The 14,997-nt window shown below is 38.8% G+C and overlaps 1 protein-coding gene across 2 annotated transcripts in view; it reads left to right on the top strand.

The window, feature by feature from the left end:
• RAB2A (RAB2A, member RAS oncogene family) overlaps positions 1 to 14,997 on the top strand; it is a 72,875-nt gene that overhangs the window by 15,299 nt on the left and 42,579 nt on the right. Inside the window, exon 2 of one of the 2 annotated variants that reach the window (XM_027128033.1) lies at positions 11,379 to 11,450. The exons of the other annotated variant lie outside the window; for it this stretch is intronic. Coding sequence (XP_026983834.1) covers positions 11,379 to 11,450 — 72 coding nt within the window. The remainder of the gene's footprint in view (positions 1 to 11,378; positions 11,451 to 14,997) is intronic. 2 annotated transcript variants of the gene reach the window in all.

The raw sequence follows: 14,997 nt of genomic DNA, 5'->3' as shown, positions 1-14,997 counted from the left end.
GCTAATAACCTGGTAAGTGAGATATCTTCTTTTTAGTTAGGAGAGGTATTGGTTGCAAGTAGTAATATGTACCTGAGAACAAACTCAGGAGGTTGGACAGTATAGTGGAAAAATATGGCTTGGAATTAAAAAACCTGATTCTGACTTTCAGTTCTGCCTCTTACTGTGTTAACTTGAGGCATGTCACTTAAGCCTCACTTTCTTCATCTTCAAAATGAGGTTATCGGGAATTCCCTGGTGGTCCAGTGGTTAGGACTCAGCTCTTTCACTGCCGTGGCCTGGGTTCAATTCCCTGGTCAGGGAACTAGGATCCTGTGAGCCACATGGCAAAAAAAAAAAATTTTAAAAAAGGTTATCATTCCTGCTTTACTGATGCCATAGGCCTACTGTTATGGTCAGATAAGATTGTGTGTGAAGAGGGAGCTTATTTTCACCTTCAAAATGTCAAAAGTCAGGCATATATTTTACATAAGACAAGAGTATGTTAGCATAAACTCAATTGTAGGACTCCATGGCTGCAGTAAAAACTACTTGTGTATAGCGAAGCATGTCCTTTGGGTATTTGGCAGGCATCAGGTAGTCTAGCTGTTCTAAGCTGAGGAATTGCCAAAGATACTAAGTGGAAACCAGGATAACCCTGTTTTGAACTTAACCTGTACCAAGGTGAAACATACTTCACTGTTTTCTGTTATACCAAGCATGTAATGGCGTCACACTAGTTGTGTAGCTGCAAAACTAAAGAGGATGAGACACTGAAACCAGCATTTTAATTGGTTATATCTAGGCCAGTGGTTCTCAAACTTTAGGGCACATGAGAATCACCTGGAGAGCTTGGTAAAACTCTGATTTCAGGACTCCAGCCCAAAATTTCTGACTCACTAAGTTTGGGGCGGGGCTGATGATTTGCATTCTAACAAGTTTCCAGAGATTGCTGATGTTGCTGTTCTGGGGACCACACTTTTGAGAATCAGCACTTTAGGGAAACCATGTAATTCATCGTCCAGGCTGATCCCTAATGTTTCAGGACACCAGGAATAACTAAGCCTGTCCCTGGCAAACCAGGATACAGGGTCATCCTAATTTTACCTATTTGAAAGATCTTTTTGCAAAGAGGTTTATGTAATAGAATTGTCACCTAGTAGATGACTCATGGTATGCAAGGTATATTTATTTATTTATATGTTAAATTGCCAACTGATGATTCAGTCATATTTTTCCCTTGATCCCTGTTCTTGTAAATGTTCTTTAAATGAGAATAGAAGTATTCTAGATTCTTTGGCTGATTCGTCTTGCCGTGTTTACTAACGTAAATATTGTGGATGGGTTCTTTCATTGGATATGTGATTGGATGAGATGCTGGAGAATAATTTCCAAGTTTGTTTTTTACAAGCTGCAATAACCTATTACATTGCAACCCAGGGTTCAGATATGTGTGTAAGTGCATATATATATCTAAAACAATCGTTTCCAAACAGCACTCATCCTAACTTTATTTAGTACATACAGTCTAATATTTGCTGGTTTATTCTAGTTCATTTTTTTACTGCTAGTTGTAATCCAGTAAATTGATTTCATGACCTAACTGGTTACAGCCTACTGTTTAGAAAACACTGCATAGAAGACCTCTTTGGTTCCAGCATACTGAGACATTCTGATATTCTGAGAGGTAGTTTATACTTCAGTTTTCTTCGTTCTGATTCTTCTCACTCTAAGCCATTTTCCACCATTAAACAAACTAGTTCAGGAAAGTCCCAAGAGTGGGAGGAAAAAAGGAAAGAGATGCTATTTTTAACCACATTCTGCTATCTTACTTGCTATTAAATTTAATATTCTGTCATTTATTCTCTGTAAATTAGCAAATGCTCCATTTTATTTTTCAATTTTTTAAAAATGTAAATTGCACCTAGCTTTGTTTTTGTGAAAATATTGCACAAACTAGGTCTTTCCTAAGGATATCTAAACTCGGCTTGTGTTAAAAAAAATCCTTGACTTAACCAAGTTAAATTTGTTTTATTTTAATGAAGCATGTATTTTAACCATATTAGTTCATATCAGTCAGAGTCCAACTAGGAGACAGAAACCACACAGGAATTCGAACAGGGAATGTCTGGTGTAAGGAACCACTGACTCTAATATGGGATTAGAGTAATGGGGAGTTGGCTAAGAGAACTCTAAGAATACAGCAACCGCAGGTAGAGGGCACAGCCACTACCCCTAAGACTGAGGCGGAGCAAGGAAGGAAGGAACAAACAAATCTGGCATCCAGACGTCTTTGGAGGCTCGCAGCTGAGGCCCATCTGGTGGCCGAGAATTGCACTTGAGGGGCCATTATGGGTTGGGAAGCTGTGGGAAGCCTTCTGTGGGGCGGGGCTGCGCCTGGGAGCCCCTGAGAAGCAGCCTGAAGGGGCGCTGGGGGCCAGTGGCCACAGAGAGCTGGAGTGCTACTTTCTACCGGTGGTACTTCCTATCATGCCAGCTGTCAAGGGAGAGACGTCCTCGTGTCTCCAGCAGGCCAGAGAGGGTCTAGAGCAGGAGGCACTTGACTGATACCTGGCACAGCAGTGCACTTGCTAGACCTGATGTTTCCAAAGGGCAAGTACACTTCAATTAGGGGCAGATACTACTAGGGACGCAGTTCTTAATTTCATGCAGTCACGTTTTCATTCTCTAGCATCATTTTTCTATCTGGAAAAGCCACTATGGGGAATAAATTTTTTTTGAGAAATTGACTTTTTAAAATGTAGACTAAGTTTGTCACTAAGTAGAAAAGGCGAGTATGTCATTTTGTGACCTTTTCAGCGAGCATGCGATACACATGCTCTTCACTCACTGAGCATCAGCTTTCTAAGCCAGGCCACAGAGCAAAGTGATTTTCTGCCCCCAAGGGAGGCAGGTAGATGTGTGAACTGATGGTAAAAGTTTAATGTGAGAAGTGCTTAATAACGTACGTGTAGAGTACTGTGCCGTAGCATGGGATGGTGTGTTGGTCTGCCTCTGCGTACTGGGGAAGGAAGAAAAAGCACAGACGTGTTACCTTTTATTCTCTGCATGCTGTTTCTTTTATTCCTCACAGTAGCCTTCTGAATAAGGTGAATGGTATGATTACCATTATACAAATAAGCAAACAAGGCCTAGAGACCTGAAACAACTTCTTCTACCAGCACCACACACAGGATCCAAAAGTAGTCCGGTATTTATCTCTTAAACTGGTGGTGTGTGTTGCAATGCAGGAGGCTGCAACAGTAAAAGTTTACCAAATGTAAAACACAGTTCTAAGAAGAATTTAAAAAGTGAATCAGGTGTGTCCCTGCCCTTAAGGGGTTTATAGTCTAGCAGTGCTGGTAGAATGTCATAAGGGCTCTGATTGAGGTCCTGGAGAAAGCCTGGAACTTCACAGGGTCCAGAGTGCCTTCCTCCTCGGAAAACTTAGGGTAAAATGGCATTTGAGCTGGTCCTTGGAAAGTGAGTAGGGTTTAGACAAGTAAAAATATTAAATAATCAAAATGTAAAGCTAGGCAAAAACCAGAAAGATAGTTGTCGTTTATTACACATCTGCTAAGTGCCATACCTTGTAATTTCCTCATTGTAAACCATTCAGCTTAACCGTAGTATAGACCCTGTGTCAGACAGTTAGTGGAAATAAGGAAAGATAAGTTCATTAGACATGTTGGACTTAGGTAAGTACTGGGTTGTGACAGGTTAAGGTAGAGTTTGAACTTTATTCTGTAGACAGTAGGAAATATTGAAGTTTTTAAAGGAAAGAGTACAGGACTAGAGTTACGACTAAATTAGAAATTAAATGTGTATATATACACATGTGTATGTATATGTCTGTATATATTCATGTTGTAATACAGCAGCAGAGACATACTAGATGTTAAATGTAGTCCTTCTATCTTTTCTTATCCATCTCTGGTGCACTCATATGTAGGACAGATTAGAAAGATGGGGTGTAGTTGGATGGTTACTACAGTGGTCCAGGTAGGAAGTAACGAAGGCCTTATCTAAGACAATGATAGTGAAAATGAAGAGGATACGGGTGACAGTTGGAATTAACAGGATTTAGGGGAGGATGTTGTAGGGAGTGAAAAAATTAAAACATTTTCAGGCACTTTTCCATCTCAGAGGAGTACATACTCCAAATGTGAGCTCTATTTCATATATTTTTTAATATAAAAGTAACAAAAACACATGATACTGTTGAAACATTATGGAAGGGCAGAAGACTGGATATCGGGGGAGGTGAAATACGACATCATACAAAGAGAAACCAGGCAGGGGGAATACAGAGGTTAAAACTTTGTTAAGCCTAGAGGATCAGGCTACACAGTGACTTCCTTCCAAAGGATCTAGTATGAAAAGGGAAGGGCAAAAGGATTACTTTACAGTGGAGAAACTTGGCAAACTACCTCAGCCAGGTGACCAAAGTTTACATCAGCAATAATCAGTCATGTTGATAGTATGTACCCTTTTGATGGGAATCATACTCTGCCTCTGTCGTCTTCCTCCCAAACACCCGTATTCTAGTCAGTCGCAGGGAAAAAAAATCAGACAAATCCCAGCTGAGGCACATTCTACAGTATACCTGACCAGTACTCCTCAAGACTTTTGTCCAGGTCATCAAAAGCAAGGAAAGTCTGAGACACTATCACAGCCGAGAGGAGCCTGAGGAGACACGGCAACCAAGTGTAATGTGGTGTCCTGGATGGGATCCTGGGACAGAAAACGGAGGTAGAAACTAAGGGGGCAAAAATCCAAACTGCGGAGGAGGTTTCATAAAGATTGCAGGGTAGGAAATAAACTGCCAGGTTAGGGCTTCTCCAGTCCCCATAGTGGCTGAATAAAGAGAGTGGTTGGAGCTCTTCTAAGCCTGTGTTTTACCCTTCAGTGAGGCCTGCCTTCTTCATCTGTTGGTCTGAGCTCAGGTCTGGATGTGGTTCCTGGAGCCCGTGCCATACACAGGGTGAGGGAGATCACAGAAACCTGGCAGTGTTCCTTCCTCTTGCATTTACAGCAGAGGATATTGTTTTCTTCCCGGAAGCCAGACAATTATATTGATTATTTTATATACACACACAGCCAGGAAGTCTCCATATTTAAGAGTCAGAAGAATACCTAACTCACTTTGTGAAGGTAGGTGTGCACTATGGAAGCTTCCTAGAGGTTACAGCATTTGAGTTGAGTTTTAGAAATAAGTAGCTGTTAGCTAAGTGGACAAAAAGTCACTGAGTGTTGGAGAAAGAGCTCTTAATGTATGCTAAATAAATACTGCAGAGACCTGATGTATAAGGCGTACTAGCCTAAGGAATCAGAGACTTTCAGCTGAGGTTATCTGCTTTACTCATTTTCATGGTTTTGGTCTCATCTCAGAAAAAGTGTTCTAGTACTTGGGGTACTTTAATATTGTAAAACGAAGATAAAGAAAAGCGGTAGATGATTTGCATCAAGGGAAGGAGGGCTAGTTCTCCACATCTTCCTATTTCCTTTTCATTTTGTTGATTCTTAAGCAAGTCTTTCAGCCTTGTCTGCGTATTTGTTTCTATACCTTCCAGTTTTGAGGAAAAGATGTCTTATGTTCTTAAAGCTACATCCTCTTGAGAACTTTCTTTAATTTCTTTATTACTAAGCTCAGTGCCTGGAATATAGTGAGTACTTAATAAATATTTTTTGAGTGACTCTCTCTTTCCTACCCTCCTAGCCTTCACTGAGAGATTTTTCAAATAAATGCTCTGTATTCTTTGCTTCCTTTTTCCCTTATTACTCTCTCAATGTTTCTGGTGTTTGAGTCTCTTTATTGATTACAGTAGGAATTATTAGAGACGGAGTCAACAAGAGTGGGAGACGAGCAATGTAAAAATCTAAGGTGAAGAAGGAAGGCAGATACTCTTGATAAGTGCATTGGTTTTCTAGGGCAGCTTAACAAATTATCAGAAAGTTGTTTCAGGGCTTAAAACAATAAAAGGCTGTTTCTCTCACAGTTCTGGAGGCCAGAAGTCTGAAATCCAGGGATAGGCAGGGCCATGCTCCCTCTGAAGGCTCCAGGGAAAATCCTTCCTGCTGCTTCCAGTTTCTGGTGGCTCTAGGTGTTCCTTGGCTGTGGTAGCATAACTCCATTCTCTGCCTCTTGTCTTCATACGGCCTTCTCTCCTGCATATCCATCTGTCATTGGAATTAGGCCCAGCCTGAATCCAGGCTGATCTCATCTCAAAATCCTTAATTATATCTGCAATGATCCTTTTTTCAAATAAAGCCACATTCACAGGTTCCAGAGGTTGGGACTTGGACATATCTCTTTGGGAGCCATTCTAGCTCACTCCAGTAAGCCACCAGATTAGTATCTAGTTGCAGTAATTGAGAGGATTGCTATCGTACATGTGAGGGGGATGATGTTTGGAAAACCAGCAGCATGAAAAGAACTCTGAAGTCATTTTATTTAAAAGAAAATTATAGATTGTGACTATTTTCTTCAGTTAATTTTAGAAAATATATATTTAAAAATTTGAACTCAAGGTCAGATGGGTTTGGTTGGAGATTTTGCTCCTCAGCTGTATTCATCCTGAAGAATCCTCTAACACTTTTTATTGATGAACTTCTGAATTTGCACAATTCAAAATTTTTGCATTTGAGCCTTATGATATTCCTTTGAGGTAGGAATGCCATGTTTTCTTTTTTCCATTTTACAGATGTGGAAATGGAGCTTAGTTTCTATAACTAATTTGTCTGAGGTCACAAGTTATGAAATAATACAGGTGGACTTGAATACTGGTGTTACAACTGTAAAGCTTGTATTCTTTCTAATGTCTATGCTGAGTTTATTAATTTTCTGTTTAAAAAGAGCAGCAGACTTTACTGTTTTTACATGTTTCACGGGTTTTTCGATTTGGAATGTTAGCACAAAGGATATAGTTTTCTGTGTTTGCAAAATAAGCTACTAACATTTAAACCAATTTGCCATATCTCTGTATGATCTGTATTTGAGGTCTGTCAGTTCTTTGGTATGATTTTAAAACATATAACTCTTCAGTGGATTACTTTCAATTATGTGGATAGGTCATTAATTTGTGGTTTGTTACATTTTGTTTTTTGAGAACCCAGTGTAGTAGATGACAGTATGCAGCCATGATTTCAGGATGACAGTTGGACAAAACTTCGGTAGTTAGGAATTGGTCTTTTATATTTTTGCTTTTTCCACATCCTTTAAGTTAAAGCTATATGTCTTACAATTTTAAAAATGGAGCCATCGTCAGTTTTTTTTAATTATCTTGAAGTTGGTGGAAATCAGTTTAGGACTAGGAAAATAAACTTCAGTAGAATACCTAGCACTTATGCCAGTGTTCCTTGTGGAGAAGGACCCGTTGCCTAAAAAAAGTCACTGGCAGGTTTATTAGATTCTTGGGCCTAACCAAAGACTTAACTGAATCAGAATCTGTGGGGTGGGGGTTTTACGAATCAGCATTTTTAATGAGTGTTACTTGTAATCGTTTGGCATTGATGTGGTGGTAGTCAGATAGTCAATTCTCACAACATTGAGTCCTGCTGAGGACAGTGTGTTGGACCCTGAGTAAAGGAAGAAGGTAAGGTGACTTCATAGTAGGAACTCTTAACAGCGGCATTATTAGGTGCAGTAATTTGTATTAATTAAAGAATGGTCAGGTACCTAAAGCAGTCTTGAGAAAGAAGGACAAAGCTGGAGGCACCACACTCTACCTGATTTCAAACTGTATTAGAAAGCTATTTTAATCAAAACAGTATGGTATTAGTATAGAAACACACATAGATCAGTGGAACAGAATAGAGAAACCAGAAATAAACCCACACATATATGGTCGATTAATTTATGACAGAGGAGCCAAAAATACACAGTGGGGGAAAGGACAGTCTCTTCATTAAATGATGTTGGGAAGACTGGACAGCCACATGCAAAAGAATGCAACTGGACCTCTATCTTATACCAGACACAACTGATTATGGACTTTAATTATGTCTACCAAATGCCTTCACAGCAACACCCAGATTAGTCTTTGATTGAATAACTGGAGAGGGCCCTAGTCAAGCTGATGCATCAGAAAGACTGTAATGTTGTTATTTTTATTGCAGTATATCATGCATATAGAAAAAGGCACATGTCCTAAATAAACAGCTCAAAGAATGTTTAGGAACTGGACACAGGGACACAGGTAACTAGCACTGTAGAGGGGTCCTTTTACATTTATTTATTTCTTTTGATTCTTACAACAGTTCACCAAAGTGTAGGAGTTTCCCCCATTTTATAGGTAGGATTTTTTTTTTTTTTTTTTTTTTTTTTTTTTTTGCGGTACGCGGGCCTCTCACTGTTGTTGCCTCGCCTGTTGCGGAGCACAGGTTCCGGACGCGCAGGCCCAGCGGTTTCTGTGAGCCAGAAACCCCAGAATTAATTTTATCCAGAATTAAATAGTAGAAGTCAACATATATTGAATAAGATGAGCTACCTGTAAATTTAACTGATCCTGACAAATGATCTACAGATAGGTGATTAAGGAGACTTGGGAAACACCACAGTGACACTTGGATATGTTCTCTGCATTGAAAGATACTTTGATTACCTGAAGAAAGAATATGGTGTCTTGAAAGTGAAGTCAGTATTTGGTCAGAATAAGTGGTATTGTTACTGCTAGAGCAATCCATACTCTGTTGTGAGGTAAGAAAAGGGTTTCAGGCTCTTGTATCACTTAAGTGATTATCAGACTGTGAGATGATTCTTGAGATCCCTCAGTAATAAAGTCTGTGATTTCTAATTATAATTTTTTTCTATACCATATGGGGAAATTTCAAATGTTAAAAATAGAAATGAAGAAAAGAGACAGAGGAATCTTAATTGCATATTGCTAAGTGAAAGAAGCCAATCTGAAAAAGCTAAAATACCATATGATTCCAGCTATATATGACAGTCAGAAAAAGGCAGGACTATGGAGACAGTAAAAAGATTAGTGGGCTAGGAGCGAGGGAGGGGCTGATAGGCAGAGCATAGGGGATTTTTAGGGCAGTGAAACTATTCTGTATGATACTGTAATGGTGGGTACATTATACAATTGTCAAAATCCATGGAATGGACGGCACCGAAAATGAACCCAGATGTAAACTGAGGGCTTTAAGTGATGATGTGTCAGTGTATGTTCATCAGTTGTAACCAGTGTTACCGCTGTGGTGCAGGATGTTGATAAGGAAGGAGGCTGTGCTCCCCTGGGGCAGGGAGTATATGAGAACTTGCCGTACTTCCTGCTCAATTTTGCTATGAACCTATAAAAGTGCTTTTAAAAATAAAGCCTCTTTTTTTTTTTTTTTTTTTTTTTTGCGGTACGCGGGCCTCTCACTGTTGTGGCCTCTGCCGTTGTGGAGCACAGGCTCCGGACGCGCAGGCTCAGCGGCCATGGCTCACGGGCCCAGCCGCTCCACGGCATGTGGGATCTTCCCGGACCGGGCCACGAACGCATGTCCCCTGCATCGGCAGGCGGACTCTCAACCACTGCGCCACCAGGGAAGCCCTAAAGCCTCTTTTTTTAAAACAGAACTGAAGTTTCACATCTCAGTTGTTCACCTATTTTGTACTTTAACACTTAAAAAATAATTTTCTGTTACAAATGAACTTATTTACAGAACAGAAACAGACTCACAGACTTAGAGAACGAACTTACGGTTACCAAGGGGGAAGGATGGGGGGAAGGGATAGTTAGGGAGTTTGGGATTGGCATGTACACACTGCTATATTTAAAGTGGATAACCAACAAGGACCTACTGTATAGCACAGGGAACACTGCTCAATGTTATGTGGTAGCCTGGATGGGAGGGGAGTTTGGGGGAGAATGGATACATGTATATGTATGGCTGAGTCCCTTTGCTGTGTACCTGAAACTATCACAACATTGTTAATTGGCTATACTCTAATATAAAAATTTTTAAAACACACAAAGAACTAAAAAAAAATTTCTTTTCTTTCTCTCCTAGATCTGAAAGGTTATTCAAGGGTGTTAGAAATCTAAGGAGTTTGTGCCTTTTGTAATGTAAAAGAGAAATTGTGGATAAAAGAAAGAGAAGAAAACCAAGGTCAAATGTTTTGAAATTCCAATTTATTTTCAGTTAACTAGAATCTTAAAACATTCAAAAAACTTTGAACAAATAAAATAGTTCCTAAAACACACCACACACACACACACACACACACACAGAGTAGACCATGTATTTGATTTGTTACTGGGCATTTTGACAATCATTATAGCATTTGACACTAGGGCCAGTCATTCAGCAAAATTATTAAGTGATTTATCTCTGCCTTAAGACAGGCAGCAAGTGACAAGGTATTCGTTGTCCTTCTCTCATTGAGCAGATAATCTAGAAGACATTGAACAGTTTAGTTTGCATCACTTAAGAAAGACCTTCTCCGGCCCTTCAGTCTCTTTTGTTACTCTTCCTCATAGAACTTTATTTTCTTCTTTCAAATGGCAGTCATTATAATTATTTCAAATTACAGTTCGCATAGGTTATTTGTGCACTCATTCTGTTAAATTTCTCTCCCTGAGCTAGATTGTAAGGAAGGAAGCATATCAGCTTTCCATGTGCACAGTTAGCATTTGATGAAGACTTTTTGAGTAAGTGAATGAATGAATAAGTGATGACTGCCTTTGTGTTTTGTAAGTGCAGGTTGCTACCAAGTAAGCAGATGCGGTCTAGTGTGAGGTTACAGGCCTGAAAATGAGTAGGAAGTGGTGTGGTATTCAATATTCAGGTCTCCTCAGAGGGCAAGTAGGATGTATATAGAAAATTTGCCTTTAATTTGGGAATTTGGAAGTTACTCAAGACCTCAATAATAGAGTGTAGGAATGCTATTCAGATTATAGAGTCGATCCTGAAATGGATCAGCCAGAAGATAGAGTGAGCAGCTTTTCCCAGAAAAGTAGATCCCGAACACTTACTTGTTTGTTTGTTTGTAGGAGACTAAGATAAAATAAACTATAAAAAGAGGAAAATACTATGTTTTTAAAATATTTTCACTACTACAGAAAAAACAGAAGTGCATGAACACTTCACTGCATGAGTCCTGTGGTGTAGAGGCTGCTGGGAGGACCTGGTTGGTTGTCTCTGGGAGTTGCTGCCACTCTCATCTTTCAGATTGAAATGCTGAATGAATGCAAAAGGATGAAAAGCGTGTTTTGGATTGGTCAACACGTTTCACCCAAATCATCAGTCCTCTAATTCCCCAAGAAATGAGAGCACTGAAAAATCATGGCAGACTGTGTTCTCAGAGCACCAGAAACCCTAGCTGCCTCTTTTCCAAGTACTCGTATGAAGTATTTCTTAATTTCTGTGAATTTTGTCCCTTAAATTTTTTTTCTTTTAACTTTCAGGTGTTGGTAAATCATGCTTATTGCTACAGTTTACAGACAAGAGGTTTCAGCCAGTACATGATCTTACTATTGGTAAGTTTTATAAAGAGATGAGAAGCATTTAGAAGTTTTGGGTAGTGGGAATGGAATGTGCTAGAGGGCTCATTCCATCAGTGATGAGTCAGAAATCAGTGAAACTAGATTTGTTGCTGTACAGAGTTTAGTCTCCATCACTTTAAAAAAATATAAGTATGTATAGTAAAAATAATATTCCCCAACTCTGTAAAAGTGGTTGGAATGCAGCAAGACATTAATACTTGATTTTGATTGTATTTAATGATAAAACAGTTGATTGAGAGACAGTATATCATAGGGAGGGGTTAAGAGCAGACTCTGAACCAGTTTGTCAGAGTTCACATCAGGGCTCTGCTGCTAACTAGCTGGGCAAGCCACTTTCCCACTCCATGCCTCAGTTTCTTTATCTGTAAAATGAGAAAAACAGTGGTAACCATCTCACAAAATTATTCTGAACAGTAAATGAGTTAATAAATATGATGCATTGAAACAGTGCCTGGCAGCAGCGTGTTAAGTGCTTTAGGCTTACCTATAATTATTAATTGAGAAAAACTACCATCAAGCATTTTTTAGTTTCCTCATTTGTGAAGAATAAATGAGACAGTTACTGGTAAGGAATGGTCAACAAATATTAGCTGTTATTACTATTAGCTACACTAGTTTTTATTATTAGTGATATTATTCATTAATATGCAAAAGTGTAAAATTAAGTGAAAAACTAAAAACTTTAAGCATACTGTTTCAGGGTTCTTATCTGTTTTAAAAAAATATTTATACCCTGAAAGCTAAAGAATCTAGATTATTCTTCTATGGCTGTAGCCCAGTAACAATTAGAGATTAGTCAACCATGAAGAAACAAGGTAACTGGAAATCTAGTTAAACTTTACAATTGATAGCTTAATGTATCTTTTGAGCCAGTGACTGCTTATGTTCTATAGATATGATTAACTCACTATTCATAACAAGGTGATTCTCATGTCCTGTGTACTTTTAAAATACCAAATCGAAGATAGAGTTTAGGAATCAAATTATTAGATCAGTTAATAGTATTCAGCCAAGCCACATGTACTTTGTAGATATATTAAAATCTTCCTTACTGGCTACTATCAATAAGAATATGTGGTTCTGTTTTCATTTTGATAGTTTTAATTATATCCAGTAATGATGGGTAAAACAGGTACTGCTCTTTCATGCTGATCGTCATGGTGCAGTTTAACTTTGGTGAGCTCATCCTTGTGTAGGATCTGCTCTTTGCTCCGTAGGTCTGAACCTTGAGGCCATCTCTTAGGCATGATTTGGTCCCGAGACAACTAGCCAGTTGTTTTTCGTATAGGGTACTAGACAAAAGTGTCTTCCTTTTCGTTGAAGCTTTCGTGTAAATTTCTAGTTGTTAGGGCACACCTGATTGGACGGATGGGCCGGAACCTCACTGCTGTTAGAAATCGGCATAGGCTCTACTTGTGGGAGCCTATGTAAGGGGGAGTACACCAGAGGGAGTTTTTAGAAAACTGTAACCCATGTAACTGTACCAGCTGGCTTCCCTCTGGGTTCGCTGATGCGAGGCACTGGGAGTTAGGAGGCTAAAAGCAAAGTGAAGCTGAGGGACTTCTCCCCTCTCTGCTGAGACTGTGTGCCCTCCGTGGCTTCAGCCACAGCCCCTGCCCGACAGGCCCACTGATGGTCTGGCTCCTGGGCTCTGGGAACCCTGGTTTCTCTCTTTGCCCCCTGGCCTAGGGACAGCAGCAGCTTCCGGCTGTTCCTAATCTCTGGGTTGCTTTACCCTCTGCTCCTTGGGCTTCTCAGCCCTTCCTTTAATGTAACCAGTTCCCTACTTTAAATCCCCTCTGTTTTAAATACCTACATATGGTTTCTGTTTTTCTGGTTGGACCCTGACTACTATACCTTGTGACACCCATCACAAGAATTGATCTTTCTGACATAAAAACAATTTAGAAGGTAATTAGCACGTGTTTTTTAAAGGAATGTTGGAGTGATTGTTAAAATAGGCATAAGGCAGTATTTGATTCTGCTGCGTACTTGCCTTTGCTTGATGAGTAGAGGAGGGTATAATATAAAATAATAATGACAGTGGACCCATACCAAATATTTACTGTGTGCCAGGCACTTATTTTGTATGTAGTAACTTTTTTTTTAATTGAAGTATAGTTAATTTACAGTGTTATGTTAGTTTCAAGTGTACAGCAAAGTTATTCAGTAATACGTACATATATATATGTTCTTTTTCAGATTCTTTTCCATTATAGGTTATTACAAGATACTGAGTATAGTTCCATGTGGTATATAGTCGGTCCTTGTTGTTTACCTATTTTATATACAGTAGTGTGTTTACGTTAATCCCAAACTCCTATTTCATGCGCCTCCCCCCGCCCCCTCACCGCTATCCCCTTTGGTAACCAGAAGTTTGTTTTCTATGTCCTTGAGTCTGTTTCTATTTAAATAAGTTCATTGGTATCATTTTTTAGATTGCACGTATGTAATAACTCTTCTAATCTTGAAAAAAATTTATGAGATGGATATCATTAATACCATTTACAAATAAGAGAAACTAAAACACAGAAGAGATTTAATAACTTAGCTTACTCAGGGTCACACAATTAGTAGGTATCGATTATTGAATGTTCAGGAAATGGATACTGTGCAAGGATGCAAGTACTTACTCTACAAGGATGGTAATGATCTAGAGGTAATTTAGAAAGTGTGTATTTACCTTCAGAGTATTTTGTCCTGGAAGGTTGAAAGTGACTAACATCTAAGAAGAAAATAAGCATCACTCCCTGACTGTGTCAGGTAAATGAGGCCCGGCCTTTGGTTCCACAGGTAATTTCTCTGGCAGCCAAATTGGCTGTTAATTGAAAATGTATCTGGGAAGAGAGCCTCAAGGGCATAGGGGATGATGGTTTATCCCATTAAAAAAAAAAGAAAAAAAGAAAAAGATAAGGAAAACTTTCTAAATGAGATTCTCAAGCATATATATACTTAAGGAAAAAGTTTAATAAAATTTTTTACTATCCAGAAGAGAAGTATGAGGTTTTTGGGTTTTTTGTTTGTTTCTGTGAGTTCTAGGACACTTCAGGTTTCAGTATTTTCTTTTGCCACATAGAATACAAAGGTAAAACCTGCATTGAACCCAGTTATGAGAAGGTAAATGGGAAAGAGTTAAGGTTTTTGAGGCTGAAATTGAATTGTTTCTGTTTCACTTGATAGGAAAACAGAAATCATAGTTTTTCAGTAATCAACAGTGCTTGTCAATTTTTTCTTTGGAGATGTATACCATTCTTTATCTTCTTATCATTCTTTATCTCATTCCTAGATAATATAGTAGCCTTTTAACTAGTTTCTTGACTTCTTGTTTTTTTATTCTCTGTCCTGACCTTATTAATAAGTGCATTTAAAATAGCAATCTTATTATATTTACCTGCTTTAGAACCAATCCTGATTTTCGTGTAACATGTCTTTAAAATTGGATGTGTTTTTAGGGGCAAAATCTTTGTTTAAGGACTTTTTAAGCTTCAGTAATCTCTTGTGTATTTACTTTGATTAAAGT

Source organism: Aethalodelphis obliquidens, unplaced genomic scaffold (assembly GCF_003676395.1).
Source record: "Aethalodelphis obliquidens isolate GAN/ISIS:26980383/991018 unplaced genomic scaffold, ASM367639v1 scaffold33, whole genome shotgun sequence".
Classification (NCBI taxonomy): domain Eukaryota; kingdom Metazoa; phylum Chordata; class Mammalia; order Artiodactyla; family Delphinidae; genus Aethalodelphis; species Aethalodelphis obliquidens.
This window is presented reverse-complemented; position numbering and strand designations above follow the sequence as displayed.